At 40.9% G+C, this 21,420-nt stretch overlaps 1 protein-coding gene across 1 annotated transcript; it reads left to right on the forward strand.

The window, feature by feature from the left end:
- The first annotated feature begins 16,365 nt into the window (after window positions 1–16,365).
- Window positions 16,366–20,274, forward strand: LOC141620242 (protein FAR1-RELATED SEQUENCE 5-like). The gene is made up of 8 exons (XM_074437165.1): window positions 16,366–16,404; window positions 17,516–17,572; window positions 17,738–17,786; window positions 18,277–18,627; window positions 18,678–19,249; window positions 19,347–19,523; window positions 19,614–19,797; window positions 19,964–20,274. The coding sequence occupies exons 1-8, from the start codon at window positions 16,366–16,368 to the stop codon at window positions 20,272–20,274; spliced, it is 1,740 nt and encodes a 579-aa protein (XP_074293266.1).
- Window positions 20,275–21,420: the final 1,146 nt, after the last annotated feature.

Genomic DNA, 21,420 nt, shown 5'->3' on the forward strand with positions numbered 1-21,420 from the left:
AAAGCCTCGCACCTTACCAGGCTAGAATAGACCAAGTCGCTCAATTCTTTGATCACGTAACCTACCTACACCTACCTCGGGAAGAAAATCAATTTGCAGACGCCCTTGCGAAACTTGCATCTTTGATCAATATGCCAGATCACATGATGGAAATGCCTTTGTGCATCGAACGACGGTCAGAGCCGGCTTATGTCCACCAAATCACCGATGAAGAGGAAATCGCACAGGAACCCTGGTTCCAAGCAATCCTGAATTTTAAGCTTAGTGGTACATATCCACCAGATATGGACAAGAGGGGACAACGTGCTATACGCCTACTAGCTTCCCAATACATTCTCATGCAAGGAGAATTATATAAAAGAACACCTCTTGGTGTAATCCTACGTTGCCTTGATCATTCACAGGCACAAAAGGTGATGGAAGAAGTCCATGACGGAGAATGCGGTCCTCACATGAGTGGGCCTATGATGGCAAAGAAAATCACACGTTTGGGATATTATTGGACCACAATGGAGTCCTATTGCATCAAATACGTAAGACATTGCCACAATTGCCAAATCTTCGGGAATGTGCAACATGTCCCTCCTTCATTGCTCTATACAATGACATCCCCTTGGCCATTTTCTGCATGGGGAATTGACATAATCGGGGAGATAACCCCAGCCGGAACAGGAGGTCACTGTTTTATTCTAGTAGCGATTGACTATTTCACCAAATGGGTAGAAGCGGCTTCCTACACTGGTCTTACAGCTAAAAATGTGGCAAAGTTCATACAAAACAACATCATCTGTCGGTATGGTTGCCCACATGAGATCATTAGCAATAACGGATCACATTTCCAAGCTGAGACCGAGCAATTGCTAGCCAAATACAAGATTAAGCATCACCACTCTTCGCCCTATAGACCACAGACTAACGGCGCGGTAGAGGGCGGCAAACAAGAATGTTGTCACGATTCTCAAGAAAATGATTGACAACTATAGAGATTGGCCAAGCAAGATACCCTTTGCTTTATGGGGGTATCGTACATCTGTTAGGACGCCCACTGGGGCTACTCCTTTCTATTTGACCTACGGCATGGAAGCTGTACAACCAGTCGAGCTAGAAATACCATCCTTGCGTATTTTACTAGAAAGTCAAATCCCGGAAGCCGATTGGAAGAGGGATAGATATGAAGAACTCATCCTCCTGGATGAACGTAGGCTACACGCCTTGCATAATGTCCAAACATATCAAGCACGTATCAAACGAGCTTTCAACAAAAGGGTTAGGCCAAGAAACATCAAAGAAGGAGACTTAGTACTTAAATCGGTTAGAGCTCTTTTACCCGTTGACCCACGAGGAAAATTCAAACCTAATTGGGCCGGACCATTTCTAGTCAAATCCATACTTCCAGGGGGTGCGGTTAGAATCACAGACCTAGATGGGAATGAGTTCTCAAACCCAACAAACCTTGACCAACTAAAGCGGTACTATGCCTAGAATAGGAGTGAAAACGCGCCTCGCGTGACCCTACGTGTCGCTCTTGTGGCACTAAATAAACGGCCCCTGGCCGAGCTGAAATAAGCTAATGTCACTGTGCTCTCGCATTTTGACAAGTTCGTCATCCTCATATCATCAAATAAACTAAATTCGCACCTTCAGAGTAAGCAAAAGCTCATGCTTCTTTTCTAAAGTTCATTACAAGCTCTTGCTTCGAACAATTATTCTTTTACATTTACTCGAACTACGCGCAAGGGTTTGATTTCGCCTTTTAAGTGAATAGGTAGGCAATCCTTCACAGGATTCAACCCGTTATATCTAAAATGTAAATAGAAGGACATTTGCATTGCATTTAAAATTCGACAAGAATAATAAATAGAAAATCACGACGGTTTCATAACCATTTAACCTTTTTTATTTCATTCATTTTCTAATAATAATAGTACACTACATAATAAAAATAGAATAGGCTAGGATTCTAAAAACCCCACCTTTTTATTACAACAATAATAATAATAATCAAATAATAATAAAGACTCGGGCTATTCCTCCATCTTCCCCTTGCCCTTGTCATTCTTGTCATATTTCTTGTCACGACCTCGAGCCGGACGCTCTTGCGCCACTTCAGACCTAATCACCAACGGTCTTTCTCGAGGCGTAGCTTTTCCATTCTTGCCAATCACCATCTCTGCGACAGGAGTAGTCTTTGGTTTCTTCGAAGGATGAACAACTTGAAACCCGGCTTCTTCTTCTCCCTCTGTCAGTTGCTTCTCTTTCTCTTTCTCTCCCTCGCGCACCTTGTAGTCGATGGGCTCGCGCTTCCTCAATTTCTCGCGCTCTTCCGGAGTAGTAGCCTTTCTCCATCTCAGATAAGAATCCGACACCCATAAAGCATTGGCGGAGAAATTCAAGAACCACATGTTTCTTTGGGCCCATTTAATAGCCCACTCCCTTCGGCTTTCTGTAGTAAGTGCCATAGCAGTCTGCGGGACGGTATCAAGCCTCGGGATAGTCTGTTTCAGCCCAACTTGTCTCATCAGCCTTTCCGGGAAGATGCACACCATAAACTCCAATCCAGGAATGCACACGGACCTAGTGGGATCCAAAGAAGACACTCCAGTGACGGACTTGAGGTGCGACCACGGTACGACCCACCTGATCAACGGGCCATCATCACTCTTCAGCTTGTTCTTCCAGTAATCACAAACCCGCGTGAAGTCCACCATATACAACCTTGTCCTCATCGCAATCGAGCGGGCATGATAGGAAAGTGCATGAACTGGGGGCTCGATCAATCGGAGCCGTTCCATAAGCCAAACCTACCAAAAGCAGGTATTAGACACCAAAAAAAAAAGGTGTTTTTTACCTGCAAAATGACGGGACTCCCCAAGAACGGCAGATCACGGTTGGATTTCCTATTATCCAAACCCAAAATAATCTCTCCCAAGCATAAGCACGCTGGGCTCCTGCGCAGCTCCATCTGCTCAACAAGGCCCAGAAGACGGGGATCACCTCTCAAGTCTTCATCAACATGCCCTTGGAAGACATACACATGCAACAAGCAAAAGCCAAATGCCCTCCGCCTAGCAACATGAGAAACGGTGGGGTCGGCCCGGTTGATGAATTGATCTATGAAGTCCAACATTCTCACGCCTTTTGAGGTAACTAGACGGTCCACCTCAAGCCTAGTCAATCCAAGCAAATCCCTAAATTTGCTCTTGTACCCTTGCGAAGTAGAAGGAATGGCGGGCAAGTGTTCGGGGTCCCACCCACCAATAACAGCAATTTCTTCAGGAAAGGGGCAAATATCACCTCCAGGGAACGCAAAAACATGGTAGTTCGGGTCCCAATAGTCAAGGCAAGCATCCAAGAACGGTTTAACAACCTTGATGAGTTTCAAACTCAACAACGATCCAAAGTTATAAGAGCCCATATCATGCTTCTCCATATTTGAAAATTCGTTGGTCCATTCCTTCAAGCGGATCTCCAAAGTATTCATGATGAGAAAATTTATTTTTTGAAGAATTTTGTGTAATTAGACGAAGAAGAGACGGAAGATTTGTGTGAATAAAAGCTCCATCGACGGTTCTATTTATACTAATTGCTGTTTCCAAAAATCCGTCGAAAGCAGACCACCTTGGGAACAAAGCAAAGCACTGCGCCTCTTCAAAGGGACGCGACTCATGCTGCGCCTCTTCGACTTCACTTCTGTGATTTTCCGCGTTGGATCTTTCCTAATTCCATAACGAATAATTTCCTATTCTTACAGGTTATTATTTTGGTAAATACGGGAAGATTACCATGTTTCAGGTTTCCTAATTTCGCGGGCACGCATTTCAAGGCGACATCGACATTTCTGCCATTATATCACACTTGTATATTTTCATTTTACGAAATAAATTTCATTTTCATTTTAGGAAATAATTTTCATTTTAATTCATTTTTTTAACGAATTTCAACATGTATATATTGATTTCTATTCCTTAATTTCATTTCTACATTTCTAAACTTATAGATCTCTATTTTTTCCTTTTTTTAGGGGGTAACCCTCCCTACCGTCCGGTCATTTCCGGCAAAATTTTTGCATTTTTTGCATTTTTCGCGTTCTTTTGAGTCTCTCATTTCGCGCTAATTAAGGCCATATGTATATATAAATGTATGCTTTGCGTGTTTTCTATGTAAATTTCGGCAGCATGACGGCATAAACCGTCATCTACCAAACTTGTTCGAAACTAACCTGCAGATACAAGCAACACAACCCAGCAGCAAAGGCACTCAGGCCATCATATATATACCAAACGGAGGAAATGTACAAACTGGGGGCTCGAGCCCCAAGCAAAGTCCAAAAAATGTTCAAAATCAATGTCCAAATGTACAAATGTGCAAAATACGACAAAAAGCCACACAAAACTGCTGCTGGGCGCCCTCCAACTCTGCAACTCTCGCCACAAGAACGGCGATCTCGGCGTCCCGAACCTCGAGCTCCCTCAACAAGCGAGCTGTCTCCTCCCGACACTGGGTCAACTCTCGCTCCAGCCCGCGGTCACCCTGTAAACAATAAATTGGCTCATGTCAATTGTTTCAAGCAAAACTAGAAAAAATCAAAAATCAAAAAGGAAATAGGCGTAAGGTTCATACCTGACGACCTCGACCGCCGACAAGTGCCTCGACGGCAGTAGCTCGCAGCCGGTTGGCCACCCTCCACAATGCCACAAACCGAGACGACGCAACCTGCATTTTCAAAAAGAAATTCTCAACAATTGAACAAACTTAATCAAATGTGTTCTTACACAAAGGATATACAAGTCAGAGGCTCACCCTCCGAATCGATCTCGCGATCGTCCTGGCGGCAAAGATCCGTCACGACTACGTCAAAGTCACGCAGCTCGGAGATCGTCGTCCTCCCGGTCGCGTCAGTGTACTCAAGGGTCTCGGGGTACTCTGGGGGCTCGATGCCCGCCGCCTCGACCTCCTGCAAAGACAAATGGTTCTCATTAATCGATGATCTTTCATCATAAATCTTATAATCAAATCAAGAGGAAAGAATAAAAGATGCTCACCACTACCGGCCAGTACGCCAACTTCCCGTAAAGGAACGCCGAGTAGTCCTCGCTAGGAAGAAGAAGGGCGTCGCCACTGGCACCAGCCAAGTCCGCCTCCCTCTCAGCCTTAGAAGGCTCTATAAACATCGTCCTGGGAGGATCGACGGGAACCGTCAATACGTCCCGCGAGCACTAACGAGCCAAGCGCTCGCCCAAGTACCACACAGGACCCATCGACGTCCTCAGCAGCAGTCGGCTCGAGCTCCTAGGTCGAAGGACCTCAGCCACGAAAGGAGGCACTCCAGCGTACTCCGCCCAAGGTCTGGGCACCCACTGTGACAAGATAAAGCAAGGATCATTCCTATGATCAATTAAAAGCAAATATAAGAAGCAAGTGAATATAAGTGAGATACTCACGCTACTCAGCTGAAGAGCGTTCACGTCCCGCCGGTAGACGTTGTGAGAAGAACGCTTGCTCTTCGTCCGGCACATCACCCAATCCCTCCCCACGGGATAGGCCCTCTCCAGCGGTTCCGTCCTCTTGGGCGCGAGGCTCGGGAAGTAGGAGTACACCCACGCCTGAAAAGCAAAATAATCAAATGACGATCTTTCATGATTGGATAAAGAAAAGAATTTACTTTGGTCTAAAGGAAGGTTCATACCTCCAGCAGTAGTCCAGGCCCGACGGCACCAGGAGAAGTCCCCTTCTCCATCAGCTCTGGACGAACCATGGCCCTCATGAAGCGAATAATGACCGCAAAACCAGCAGTGACCCAGTCCTAACGTCCCAGGGAACTCAGGTCAGAAAGGAAGGAAGAAGCTTCGTCGAGTAATGACCTCTCGCCCTTGTCTCCGAGGTAAATCGAAGACATAAACCACCGAGCCACGGCACGAGCCCTCTGCTCACCGTGACAGGAGGAGGAGCCGTCTCCCTCCCGTCAATCGTCACCGGCGCCGGGTCTTCTCCACAAAGTAGTCTCGAACGTAAGAACGGGTATCAAACCCAAGATCAGAATGCGACCTTCGGCGACAAGTTTCAGCCGATCAATCTCCTCGCCTCGGCCGAGTCCGCCCTCATGGCAGTCTCCGGCCACTCCACCTCCTCGGTCCCACACGACAGACCAGAAATCATGCCGTAGTCCTCCAGAGTGACTCCCACCTCACCAAAAGGCATGTGAAACGTAGAAGTCGTATCCCAGAATCGGTCCAAGAAAGCGCGGACCAGGCTAAGGTTAGCCCGCAACTTCCTCTTCGCGATGTCCCTCCAGACCTGCACCAAAGGACCGAACGCTCCACGCTCGATCATGGCCCTCTCCTCCGCCAACAGCCGCTCGTAGTGCTCCATCGCTGTCGTGTAACCCGAGAACGACCTGATGTTCCCGGCCTCCTACTGTGATTTGAAACAAAGCTATATTTAGTTTTGAATGAAATTTGAAAGAAATTTGAACAAATGAATGAAAGAAGATGAGTAATGAGTAGTGAATTCCTATTTACCAAACTCTTCACCGTCCTGTAGGACAGGTGACCCTCTGCAGCCCACACCAGGTGCCTGCTCTCCCAAGTCTCAGCCCACGCAGGAGCCCCTCTCAGCTGACGGCCTCCTCGTCCGACATTGGCCCGTCTCGGGGCCTCCTCCTCCTCAACGGCTTCCTCCTCGTGAAACTCGTCCCTAGCAGCCATCACCGTGGCGGTGAAGGCCTGCTCTAAAGCCTCCTCGACAGTACCAGCGTCGATCTCTATGGGAGCTTTCCTAGAAGTAGAAACCTCATCACCTGCGACATTAAAGCAAATTTAGGCCGCGTCACGTGACGACAAGCCTTGGTTAAGGGATTTTCGAGCCTTCAAAGCCCTGAAACCTCTCTTTTCTCGCCATCCTTGGCCATATTCCCACCAACCCGACCACTCATGTGGTAATTTGGGTCAAGTCGAGCCAAATTTGAAGCGTAGTTCCGGGTTCGAGTCGAAATTTCGGCAGCATTTCGTTATAACGGCGATTATGCCCTAGAAAAGTGTCCTGAAAAAGCTGTCACAAACCAAAATTCCGAGATGGTAGAAAGTTTACCCATCATTCAAGGATCTCAAATATCAAGTTTCATCGCAAATGGGCAATCTTAAGGCTATTTTCGAAACGATTTACGGTTTAGCTGTAAAACCGTCTCAAATTCCACTCAAAGGCTCAAAACTTGACAAAAATCCGAGACAAATACATGGTTGTGTTCCTAACACTACCTACTATCCATTTCTAATGTCAATTTGACAAGGCAAATGCGTTTGGGGGAAAAGCCCCAAATTTTCGATCAAATGGGTCGCAAACCCTAGATATTTCGGCTCAAAATTGGACAAATATGGACGATTAATGCAAGATTGAGACACATACCTCGATTAGTCACGATTAATACAAGCTTTTGGATCAAACCTTGGCGGAAATGGTGAAGATTTGAGAGAGAAATCGTGTGAATTGTGTTTCGAACAAATGAAGCAATCCCTCTGATTCATCGCGTTTTTACGCAGAAAAACCAATTTTGGGGAATAGACGCAGCAGGCGCTGCGCCTCTTCCAAGAGACGCAGCTCTTGCTGCGCCTCTTCCCTTTGTTCCCTCCATACGGATTTTTCAAAAATTCGTTATGAATTCGTTATTTGTGGGCCCATCTTTGGTGCGCCTCTTCCCCGATGCTATTTTCATTCTTTTGGTCCGTTTGACGATTTTCTTTCGTTCCGGCCCGCATTTCCAAGCCAGCAGCGGACTGTCACACGTTTATCCCTTCACAGAATTCGACACACATTCATTAGGTCTCCAGCGAGAGTAAGCGGATATACTTTCCCTCTCAAGACAAGAAGAAAAACTCCCAATTATGTCTCTAGCGAGAGTAAGCGGACGTACTGTCCCTCTCAAGACGTGAGGATTGACATCTACCCAAGCAGATTTTCCCTCAGCAGTTCCCGCCTGTGTCCTGCTACTCGCAATTATGTCTCGAAGACTACCCAAGCAGTTTTCTCTCAGCAGTTCCCGCCTGTGTCCTGCTACTCACAATATTTCATGTTTCCCCGCGGAGTTCGACAAGGAGTCGTTCTCCAGAAGTTCCCAAACCAATAGAGTTCCTATACCCAAGCTTTAGCTATCCCTTAAGTTGAACTTACTTTAGGCCTCCTTCCCCTCAATGCTTTCCTTTAGGGTCCCACACCCTAGCACAAATCCTTATATATCTTTTAGGTCTTACCCTTAGCTCCCATGTTTAACCTTAGCTCCTATGCACCTCCGGAAGCATCTCGAGAAGAAGTCTCAGGTATGGTCTCTTCTTATGGCTGGCGAGCCTCCTTACGTAGTCTAATGGACTTTAAACGACCCTCCCCGGAAGTCGACAGACTCTAAAATGTTCCCGACGACAGGTCCTTGGTTCAGACCCCTTGAACCGCCTCGCGTCGCCATAGTCGTCAGGTTGTAATCTTCGATTGACCTGATGGCTATACTTTGACTTTCGCCTTGTCCAAGCCTCAGTCAAAGTGGGGGCTCTATAGATACCTCATTTCTGCACCTCTCGCAAACCACCCGGTGATGATTGGGCCGCATGTTTGGTACGCGGAACGATTTGTGACAATTCGTAAGATTATCGTCAAGTGATTGCTCAAATATTAATGTCTACCTCTTAGTTGTCATCTACGTCGCACGGTCGTTTTGACAATTAATTAGAGTACATTCGGTGTCGGGCCTAAAACCGTCTCCATTTTCTCGATAACCGTTAAATCCCGAGTCGAATGTTTCGGAATGTTAGGATATTTCTATTTCATATTTCATAAATTTTATCTTTTAGTAAACAATTTCCGTAATATTCACATAAGATATTAAGGAAAACCGAATTATTTCCGTCCTACCATAACTCAAACACGGAAATCTTTCTTCCGCAGAAGGAAACCACTTGGGAACAGACGAAGAAAGGGCCGCGCCTCTTCCAAGAGACGCAGTGGTCGTTGCACCTCTTCCCAGGCCCTTTTCTGCATGTTTCTCGTATATTTTTCATATCTTTCCGAGATTCACTTCCAAAGAGTCTCCGAAACCCTAATTCCTTCACGTGATTAGTATAAATAGGAGCCTTCGCTCCTCATATTTCTCACGCGAGTGTCCGCCCTTCTCTTCTCCCTTTGCATTCTAGACTTTGTTCTTACTTTTTGGCGTCTACGTGCTTGAACCTTCGACCACGTAAGCTCGGATCCTTCTGAGTACCAGCCTCCCCGTTTGCATGACCGACCAATTTGACCAACTACACCATAATCAACTTAATCGTTTTCCTCTTACGAGGGCACTTTCTTTGCATTCGCGTCGAGCATCACTAATCGATATCTTAGTCCTTCTCGTTTCGTCAACATGTAAGTCTGAGGGTGTATGATCTCTCTTTTATTTATTGTATTTTAGTTATTGTATCACAATTGTAAGGTTTATGTCGAAAATACCTCGTTAAAACCGATTTCTAAAACCATGCTTTAAAACCTCTTTTTACGGATTTCCGGTAGATAGTCACGAGAAAGGACGCAAAGAATCGCTGTGCCTCTTGAAGGAGAGAGCGATTTTCTTTGCGCCTCTTCATGAGGCCGCCGTGCATTCTCGCTTCCTTTCTTCTTCGTTCGTCCTCTGTTATTCGTCAAAGTTCTTTTATTTGTTTCGTTTGTTTGTTAATTCTTCATCATGATAGCATATAATTCACATGTATATTTAGTCATCATCATTAACATGTTTTAATCGTCACAAATCCGACTTGAATCCCTAATAATCCAATATTTGCGGGTTTTCGTCATTAAATTCAATCCCGGGTTGTAGAGATTCAATTCATCAATATTGGGTTTCTGGAATTCGTCTTTGATATAGTTTTCATCTGTCTTTCGTTGTGTTCATCGCATATTCGTCATTAATCCATCGTATCTAACTCAATTAATTGATTTAATTTGTTTAGTTTGTTAATATTTTTCACTTCTATCATTAATCCATCTTATGTTAATTCGTTCAATTCCGTCTCATTCATATTTTACTGTTTTCACGACCCATTCATATGTTAAATAACATGCTAATCACTTCCATCCGAGTAAATATCATCAATCGATCATTAAATTCACCAATTAACATTAACGGCTTGCAATTACGGCTTCACGACCAGACCGAGCCAGGAACAGACGGCCGTCGTCATGCGCGCTATTCCAAAGGACGCTTCTCATTGCGCTCGTTTCTGGCCGAAGTTTCGTCCCCGAACTCCGCTTTTCGCCTTGACCTAGTTTAATTAGTTTACGTATTAACTAACTATTATCCGTGATATCGCGCTAATTCCTGTTCGTTAGTTTATTTGATTCTTTCTTTTTTATTCTTTTTTTCTCAAATCATCCGTTTTAAAGGTATTTTCGACATAAATCGCCCATTCCATTGTAATTATTGTAATTTTCATTATTGTAATTTATAATTATTGTATTTCTTTTATTGTTTGTATGTTTTCACATGCAATTGAATATAAATTCCTACTTCGACCCAATTGTTTGCTAAACTACGTGTCAACCGACTTAGTATTAATTCTCACATGCTAGGATTAAAACTTGGATGTTGCATTGCATGCATATAGCCGACGATATATCAAGTACGAATAACTTCCCTAATCATTAGTAGAGGCCGCTATCGAGGCGGGCAGGATTAGGTGTTCGATCAAAAGAGCTTCCTAATACGTACCCTCACCCCTTACTCCAGATATCTGTGAACACCCGTGTTCATTGGCATCCACGAGAGTCATTCTAGACATAAAATGCTAAGGGTAACGATTGCTTAGTATTCATGTCACTACTTTGTGTCTTGACATGACACGAGGTATTCGAACGGTTCCAATTTCCCATAAAAATTGGTGGCGACTCCATACAAAAATGCAAACGCTTGTTCACCAAGCGCCCCCGTGGCCCATTGTCCACAGTTACCCAATCTTGTGGTGTAGTGAGTGGCACCTGTGGTGAGTATGAATTCGGTGGGAGGACATGAGTTATATGGGGTTGCGATAGATAGTGGAAAAAGAAAAGGAAGATCGTTATGGCTGAATTGAAACATAGAGCATGTTTTCCGAGATGAGATGAGATGAGTGATATGATTGTGTATTGAGTAACGTAAAAGTAAGTGAATATGGGCAAGGGATGATGTGAGTCTAAGGAACGTGAGAATGAAAGGATTGAGAGTAAGGATGTGGATAGTGGCAACTTGAGATGTGTAAAGAATTATGGAGGGAGATGGTTAGGAGTCGTGTGGGTTAAGAATATACATAGTGAAAGTTCGTTTTAAAGGGGTTGAGAAGAGTGGTATATAGTGAACTTTGTGGAGACATGTCGCGAGGTGGATTTGTAGACAGTGAGTGAGTTTGGGAGATTTGGTATATTAAGAGGTGAAACTATTGTGGGATTTCCTTGGACAATTAGCGGTATGAAAGGAATTTTGATTTCTAGAGATGTAAAAAGGGAGATGCAATTGTTGAACATTAAACGTTGATTTTATGGATAGATTAGTGGCAAGTGTGAGTGATAGCATTATAAGAGAAGATCCATGGTAAGAAAGAGTGAGATGATATCGATATAAAATAATGAGATGTGAGTCTTGGAGCAATGGGAAAGTAACCGGAACACTAAAGAGTTTGGTGGAAGTGATAAGGAGTTGAATAGTTAATTGATTTTGTCAAGTGTAAAAGAAAAGAATGAGGGGAGTAAAACTAGGAAAATGTTGACCGGAGTTATGTGACATAAAAGTAAGGAATCGTCGAGATGTATGATACTATCAAGAGTAAGTAAGTTAATGGTTATACAGAAGTTTCTTGACAACATGATTAATCATGAGTTTCGAGGAATTAAGGGAGTAAGAAGTTGGTAGAATATCTGCATGATATGAGACTTTGGTGGTGAGCCGGGTGACTATACAATTAAGGATAGTATTGGGAAGAATGTTGAGGTAATGTTGTTGATGGATTTGATGTTCGTTATTTGGGATGTTAACCACAGATAGGAAAGAAATCGTGATGTTTAGAGATGAGTGTAAGAGGTTTGATGCCCGGACAGTGGTAGTGTTATGGTTTGTGACTAGTGGTTAAGGGTGATGGTATATTAGAAAGGTAGCAATTCTAATGAGGTTGATTTTGTAGAGGCCGGATTGATATGTATGGTTGTTAGGAAGTATAAGATGTGGTCAGATGAAGCGGGTGCTAATAGTTGAATAGTAATGGTATGGTTATACTTGGCATGGGGTGATGGTTATGCGAATGGGGGAATATGTTATGAGAGGCATATGAGTTAAGCTCGGGCGACAGGTAACCTTTATCAAGTGGTAACTTACGTGATCAGGACTGACTAGGTGGATGTGATTACGGGTCTATGATGTGTATAAATGTTTGTGCGAGGTTCTGACCTCACGGGAAGTGGTATGGTGTGATAGTTATAAAGTTGTTATCTGAATGTTCTGTGATATATGTTGGACACGGTAATTTAATTGAATGATATTCAAAAAGGAATCATTTGATTGATCTGGCATGACTGGTTATACTTGTATGTATTCATGATATATGCTATTCCGTGATGTGATAAGGGGATGACGTTCATGAGGTTATTATCTGTTTAATTCATATAATATGTTGCTTTGTGATTTAGTAAAGTGGATTTGAGTAAGTTTTTCTTGTCCGAGAAGTTATGTTGAGTCAGTGCTTATGGGATAGTGTAAGTTGTGATGACTATCGATGTGGTTGTGGTGCCTCGGGTGGTGATCCGGGCACGGTATTTAGTGTTGTGATGCGGGTATTTTCAGACCGCCGTGTGTTGTTGGTGGCGGTGTTGCGATGCCGTCACCGGTTGTGGTGGAGTAGGCGAGATGTTTATGATTCGAGTTTCGAAAGTACATACCAGTTACACATAAATTGTTGTTTTGTCTGATGTGGCTTCCTGTGAGTTTCAGTTTGTACAGATAGACAATTGTTTTGTTTATTGATGTTTCTTACCAGTTAAGTTTTGGAATGAGGGTAAAATATGATATGAAAGAGAGTTGTATATGTTTTCGTTGTTGTCATGGTATAGTGACATTCTGTTGATGGGACATAGTTGTGAGAAGTTGTTACAGTAATTTTGATCTTGTTTTAAGATGAGGCATCGGTAGTCATAGTCATGGCAAGTGATTCGTGGAACATGTGTTGTAATGATCTGAAAGCGGCAGGTGGTTCATAATCTTTTGTTGAGATAGTGAGTGCAGGGTATTGGGATTTGGTGTCATGTTAAGTTATGTATGAGTTTTGTGGTAATGAAAGAAAAGAACTTGAGGAGCTAGTGTGAGTGTACGTAACAAGTGTGGATCGTGAGTTATGCTTTTGATGATGGGAGTTTTATATAGTTTATATAGAGAGGTATATCGTATTGCGGTAATGTGGAAAAGTTGAAGTTTTGGGTTAAGCTAAAGATTTTGAGGTACAGGTTAGGGGTGTGACGAGTGAATTGAAGTATGAGAATTGTTTAAGTAAGAGAGCCTTGGATATATGCATGGCGAGTGCTTAGAGTATAGGTGGTTATCTATGACATGTGATGGTGATGATAATAATGAGAAGATATAACTAAGGATATAGTATTAGTGAGTTACGAGGACGTAACATTTATCTTAAGAGGAGTAGGATGCGATAAAAGAGATTTTTATAGTTGTGCATATGGTAGTATATTCACAGTAGAGTGTTGGTGTAGCATAAAGAATGAAGTTGTATATTTTGTGGTTGATGTTGTTAAAAGGCCATGGCCGTGCTTGTAGTAGTGTGATGTTTAGGAGTGTGAGAATATTTCACTAGTGTTGACAATTGGATGATGAGGTTATGAGTGTGAGTAAACTTCGAGGACGAAGTTCCTTTTAAGGGTGGTAGAATGTAACATTCCGTTTGATGTCTATGAATGTCTTGATTTTGGATTTGGTAGTGGATGATATATTATGGAGCTAGCAGCGTTAGAGGATGGTAGTTGGTAGTGTATGGAGTTAGTGTCAGGAGAGTTTATGATGTAGTTGATACGACATCGTGAGCGATGTGGGGAGGTAGGAATAGTTGGTGGATTTGGTGTTAAGGGTTCATGGTTTCATGTTTTATAAGTTGGGGTTTTGTTTTGAGTTCTTAGTAGCTTTGTTGCGTCTTGACCAAGTTAGTATGTTTGTTTTTATGTATGGGTTGAACTTCGGGAACGAAGTTCTTTTTAAGGAGGGAAGGCGTAATACTACGTATTTATGAGTCTCGGGGTACTTTATCGAGTAGGCCTTACTCGCCGAGTAAGGGTGAGTTGCGATTTAAAATAGTTTCGACTGTTGGGTACTCGATCGAGTAACGTGGATACTCGATCGAGTAAGGGGCACTCGATCGAGTACCTTAGCTACTCGATCGAGTAGCGGTTTCTGAGGGCCTGATTTCTCGGGTTTTGTTAATAATGCGATTAAGTATATATTACTTCCGTCACTATTCTTTAAACACTTTTTAAAACCTAATTACTGTGAAAAGAGAAATCAAACTACGTCATTCGCTTTAATCGCATTGTTGGCAAATCCCGGAGCTTGGAAGGTCGGATTTTACCTTTCTTGATACCTTTGTGATCCTTGCGTCAAGGGTAAGATCTACATACCAATTTTATAGTATTTATTTAACTTTGTTTAAACCCTAATTTTGGGAATTGGGGATTTGTGTTAGTTTCGTGATTGTTAGTAATTATGTGATTATATGTTAGGAGGAGGATTAAGTAAAGAGGAATTTTGATACAAAATTTGTTGAGGAGACCGTCCGATTGTGTTCTTCATTCCGGGTAGGGTTTCCCTACTCGTATTAATTACATAATGTGTGGTGATTGTCTTGTAGTTAGTGATTGTTGATTGATTTGACGGTTGTTGATGTTGTATTGTGATTCCGATTGTTTGTCTCTGGTTCTCGAGATGCGTTCTCTACCGAGTGGAGTCACTTGCGGGAGTGGCTTCACGCCCTAGTTTCGCCCTTCGTGGAACCCGCCACGGAAGGGGATGTGCACATTAATGGGGACAGGGTTATCGCTCGGTATGATGAGCGGGGATTTGGTGGGTACATTCTTTGTCCCCCATTGGCGTGGTCGGGTCAGTGGACGATCGGTGACGGAGATTGATTGGTGTGGGTGATTGTGTGTGACTCTTTGAGCTGTGTTGTTTATTGTACTGTTGGTTATATAAATTGTGTGATTAGTACTGACCCCGTTTAATGTTTTAAAAACTGTGGTGATCCATTCGGGGGTGGTGAGCGAGTTATTGAGCGGTATGATATGACGCGTATGGGATAGCTGGGATGAGTCATCACGTGGCAGTTAGAAGTCTTCCGCTGTGTTAGACGGTGTTTTGTAGCTTTGATAGTTTTAGCAGTAGACCGTCTGAGAACCTTGTATTTCAGTTTATCAGTTTTGGTTTTGATCATGTAATCACTTAAACTATGTTTACTTTTAAAGTACGTTTCTTTATTGTCTTATGGTTATCATTGCCTCGGGTAATCGAGATGGTAGCACTTCCATGCCTTAAGTGGTCCTAGTAAGGCACTTGGAGTATGGGGGTGTTACACTCAGTGTAGTGGCTTGCCTTTCATAAAATTTCTACACTAGAGAATTTCAGCACTTATCTTTTCTTTATGATAAACTCCAGGTTTATGAAAACGGGTATATTATGAACCCGGATGGCCTTAATTGTCACATCTAATCATTTCATGTCGACTTTATCAGTTTGCCCAGAATCCGTGTCAATCTTTCATAAGCATTGGCCGTGTTTCGAAAACTTCATCACACGCCGCATTTGAAGTTGCTATAATATCTCATGCTAATCATCTAGTTAGCAATATTCGTATCATATAAACTCAAATAAAAATTTCATATCTGGCCAGATAAATGATGTGACATAGAACACAACAAGTGTCTCATATATGTAGGCAAGACTCATCAATATTCCTTCAGGGAACATGACTATATTACTCTTTGAGTATTTTTTTCGATATATAATTTTATCATAAGATCAACAATTATAATCATCAACATATAATGATGACATACACATTCATGTAAATTGATTATAATCCAACTTACGAATCAATTATTCCCTTCAGGGGTGATGCAATATTCAACAACTTTCAAATTAATTGTATTATTCCGCCAATTACTTCATAATATATCATAAGTTGATCAAATTATCACTTTTATTCCAAGAGTGAAGTAATATCCACTTCTGGTGGGAAAAAGCAGTGTTTTCAAATGAACACATAACTCATGAAAATATCTACATGCTCATACTTAACCACTGTCGTTGGTATATTTCGTCCAATCAAATCTATCATGCGTGCAATTTCATATTCACTTCAAGGAATAATGATGGTAACCAATAAGACAAGGCTCACGACTATATATTATCTCATTAGTTTGCCGAGCCACATGTGAAACAAGATTTCACAAATACTCTTTTAAGCCACTTACACCATATATAATGCGTCTATAGGACTACATTATTTTTATGAAAAATAATTTCATCCTCAAAAAATGATATCTCATTCGTTACAAGGAAAGATTTTGAATCGATTTGATATGATTTTCAAGTTTTAAGAGTATCTCATATTGCAAATATCCATGTATAATCCTGAGTTAATATTGCTCAAAATCTCTCTCTCTCTCTGTATATATATATATATATATATATATATATATATATATATATATATATATAGGAATGGGATCATGTGAGGATACACTATCTTTTTGAGGATTGAGGATTGTGTTACAATATCAGAAGTTCTTCAATACAATATCACAGGTTATTCGATAAAATATCACACACAAAAAACACCTGTGAAAAAAAAAAAAAATTCAAAAAAAAAATTTTTTTTTTTAACAAAGGTCTGATTTTTCGTGATATTTTATTGAAGAACTTGTGATATTGTATTCACAAATCCTCAATCCTCAAATATATATATATATATATATATATATATATATATATATATATATATATATATATATATATAGGAATGAGATCATGTGAGTATTACTTATATATTTGAGGATTGAGGATTAATACTATGATAGGTATTTAGGGTGAAAACAAGCAAAGGCAAATTTGTAATTTAACACCTGCCTATATAAACCACTTTTTACTGACCAAAACCGTTATTTCCTCCTTTTTCTTCTTCTCCCTTCCACTTTCTCTCTCTCTCGTAGCTTCTTCCTCCATTGTTGAGTGGAAAACCCTAGAATTTAGGCGTCATCTCCGTTTTTCGTCCTCATTCTTCACAATTATCATATTATTCCAATTAGTTCGTTTGCTCAGGTACGTAATTGGCGTTTTTCGTCCCTAAATTTCGAATTCGTTGTAACATTACTCTGTTTGTTCTTCTTTCGTTTGAATAATTTGAATTTCATCTTGCTTTTGTTTGTTATTTTCAATTTAATTTTGTGTTTCCTAAAATTCGGTACGTTTTTGTTTTATTTCCAGGTTTTGCTGCTCATTCTTCACAATTATCATATTATTCCAATTATTTCCTTTATTCAGGTACGTAATTGCCGTTTTTCGTCTCTATGTTTCGCCTTCGTTGTTATCTTACTCTGTTTGTTCTTATTTTCGTTTATATGCTTTGAATTTCATCTTGATTTATTTGTTATTTTCAATTTACTTTTGTGCTTCCTAAAATTCTGTACGTTTTTGTTTGATTTCCAGGTTTTCCTGCTCAAAATCTCTGCGTATTCAATCATCATTGCGATGTCTGGTATGTTATTCTTCTTAATTTTATACTTTCAGCGTATTCTCGAATCTCTGCGTATTCTCTCTTTATTTTGTACTTTCAGCTTTCAATCACATGTTCGTTATACTTTTGGTACATATTTTTTGTTCATTGACGTTCTTATTTTGCTCAATATGTGATATTGTTTTCTACACCTGGTGATATTGTTTATGTTGATATGTACCATTGTATATTCACCTTTGTGATATTGTTTTTCAACTTCATGTGTGATATTGTTCCAGAGTACGTGATATTGTTTTCCTGGACATGTGATATTTTTCAGCCACTTGTGTGTTATTGTTCCTGCAACATTCCTTGTGATATCGTTTTCCATCTTCATGTGTGATATTTTTCCCAAACAACGTGATATTGTTTTCATGGATATGTGATATTGTTCAGCCACTTGTGTGATTTTGATTTCGTCCATATCTTTAAGACTTTTTCTTGTTATTTTACATTTTACTTTTCTTGCCAGATCCTACAAGTAATGTAACTTCTTCTTCCTGTAATGATCTTCATGTCTCTGCTATTACCTCTAAAGATAGTAATGATATTGTTGAATCTTCAATTGCTTCTACTGTTCTCATTGAACCACCTGATGCATCTAGTTCTACTCCACATGTTGAACAACATTTTGTTCCTTCTCGTGTGCATCAACTACTTTTGGACTCCACACCTGGTGGTAGTGAATTGTGGACAAGGAATGTTGCACCTGAGTTTAAACCTTATATTGGCCAGTTGTTTGGGACGTTGGAGGAGCTATTAGTTTTTATGATGTGTATGCAGAAGCATGTGGTTTTGAACCTAGGAAGTCTTCTCAAAAAAGGTCTGTTTCTGGTGATGTGAAGTATAAATTTGTTGTTTGCAACCGTGAAGGTTTTAGAGATCGTAAGAGGAAGGCTACTGTTTTAGATAGTGGAAAGGAGCAGGCAACTCCCAGGCCTTTTGATATCAGGAACACTAAATTAACTAGGATTGGTTGTACTGCTATGATTGAGTTTCACTATAATGAGGATGGTTATGTTGTTTTTCAGTTTCGTGAGTGCCGTAATCACCGTCTTTGTTCACTTAGAAATCAACAGTTTCAAAAAAAACACAGGCACCTCCATCTTTACCATAAACAGACAATTATTGATCATTCAAGGGTTAATCAAGGGCCAACAAGGGCATTTAGAAATGTCAAGGAATATGTAGATGGCTATGAGAATGTTGGAGCTCAACTGGTTGATTTTAAGAATTTTGGAAGGGATATCAAATGTTTCATAGGAGACCGGGATGCTCAACTGTTTGTTAACTATTTTGAGGATAAACGTGATACCACTGAAGGTTTTTACTTTGCTTATGAGGTGGATTCTGGTAAATGCTTGGTTCGTGCATTTTGGTGTGATGCAGAGTCTCGTAGAAACTATGCTTTGTTGGTGATTACATCACTTACGATCCAACTTACGGTACATTTAATAAGTATTGTATGCTTTTCACTCCTTTTTTGGCGTAGACCACCACAAAAGGTCGATTACTTTTGCTTATGCCTTGCTATTTCATGAGGATGAAGATTCGTTCACGTGGGTCTTTCAAAAGTTCCTTGATGCTATGGGACAACGAGAGCCACACTGTATAATAACTGATCAGTGTGCTGGAAAAAAGCTGGGTTTGCGTGCTGTCTTCAAACATGCTAAGCGCAGATATTGCATGTGGCATATCATGCAAAAGCTTACCGATAAGGTTGGGCTGTAATATCGAAAGAGACCGATTTTGTCACCGTTTGAATGCTATTGTTTGGGATCTTTGAGTTAGAACCTCTTGAATTTGAAGAAAAGTGGTGTCAGTTGGTCAATGAGCATAACCTTGAAGGTAATTCCTGGTTGTCAGCCATGTTTAGAAAAAGGAGAAAATGGATCCCAGCTTATTTTCGTGATGTTCCTATGGGTTGTCTATTATGAACAACTCAACGTTCGAGAGTCGAATAATTTTTTCAAGCGTTTTGAAAATGCACATGGTACACTTGTTGAATTCTTGATGCGGTTTCAAAGCGCCATTGATGTACAACGCCATACTCAAAAATAACTTGATAGAGACGATGATTGTACTCTTCCACAATTAGCGACTTCTCTTAAGTTGGAAGCTCATGCTTCCAAGGTTTATACAAATCTTGCTTTCAGCAGATTTTCAAGTAGAAGCTTCTGCTTCTATTTGTTCCCTTAGTGTTGGTGGCTTCACACCACCTGCAAACGGTGTAGAATTAATTGGTATTGCTGATGCCAGAACGCAGAAGACCTACCAAGTCGTCTACAATTCTCTAACGAATGACGCTGAATGTTCTTGCAAGTTGTTCAACGGGAAGGGTATTATTTCTAGACACATTATCCGGGTTTACTCGGAAAACAAGTACACACTTTGCCCGATAAATACATTCTTATGCGGTGGACCAAGAATGCACATAAGATCCCTCTTTATGGTCCACATGGTGAGTTAATTGAGGATTTTGACGCCACTGATTTACGAAAGATGGAAATGTGCAAGTTATGGTCAGAGTTCTACGCGACCATCAGTGTGCTCAAGAATGTGTCTACGAAGGACATCACTGATCTTGTTGACACAATTAAACAATTCAGAGTGAAACTCAATCCACAATCAGAGTCAATGACCAAAGAGAAGGAGTTGGAGATGCTTCTTGGGTGCAGTTCCTCAACTGAGGTGAGGATTCTACCACCTCGTCAGGCAACGAACAAGGGTAGTGGGAAGAGAATGATCTCCAAAAAGCAACAATGCATAGCTAAAGCGGAGAAGCCTAAAAGGCTTTGTCGTAATTGCAAACAAATGGCTCACCATGATAAACGTAACTGTCCTAGTGCTTTTGTACCTGATGCCGACAATAAGGTATGTTCACCATGAAAAGTCTATGTATGAAACTTTTTATATATGCTGTATGGTCACGAGTCAGAAACAACACCACATGTTATTTAAAATAATATCACATGTTATACTAAACAGTATCACTATTTGACGATAACAGAATGTGATATTATTTGAGGATAACAGAATGTGTCAACACATCTGTCTCAACTTTCTTTTATATTTTCCTGGTAATTTTAGAAACAATACCACACCTTATTAGAAATAATATCACACTTTTGTAGTACACTGTATCATCACCGTTTGAGGATAATGAGAATGTGATATTGTTTGTAATTGTTCCGAGATAGAAACAATATCACACTTCATTTGAAATAATATCACTCCTTATATAAAATAATATCACTATTTCACCTTTTTGTATTTTCAGGGTAGTTCAGATGAGGATGATGCTGATGATGGTTGATCGGTCGAAGGAGTTTTTGTTGATGGCGCTCATTAATTATAGCAGCAGCAAATAGACGACATTCTTTATGACTATTATATTAATATAGACCACAACATTCATTAAAGTATAGATTATACTTTATTTTATATAGAAAATACTCGTACTCGGAGAATATTTGATTATTTTATTTGTCTCCGTTGTCTTGTTTTTGTATTTTGTGATACTGAGAAACAATATCACACCTTACATTTATATATTTCACATCTTACTCTAAAAAAAGATTATCACTACATCGAACTACTATATATGCCTTTTGCT

This window comes from Silene latifolia, chromosome X, assembly GCF_048544455.1.
Source record: "Silene latifolia isolate original U9 population chromosome X, ASM4854445v1, whole genome shotgun sequence".
Lineage (NCBI taxonomy): Eukaryota > Viridiplantae > Streptophyta > Magnoliopsida > Caryophyllales > Caryophyllaceae > Silene > Silene latifolia.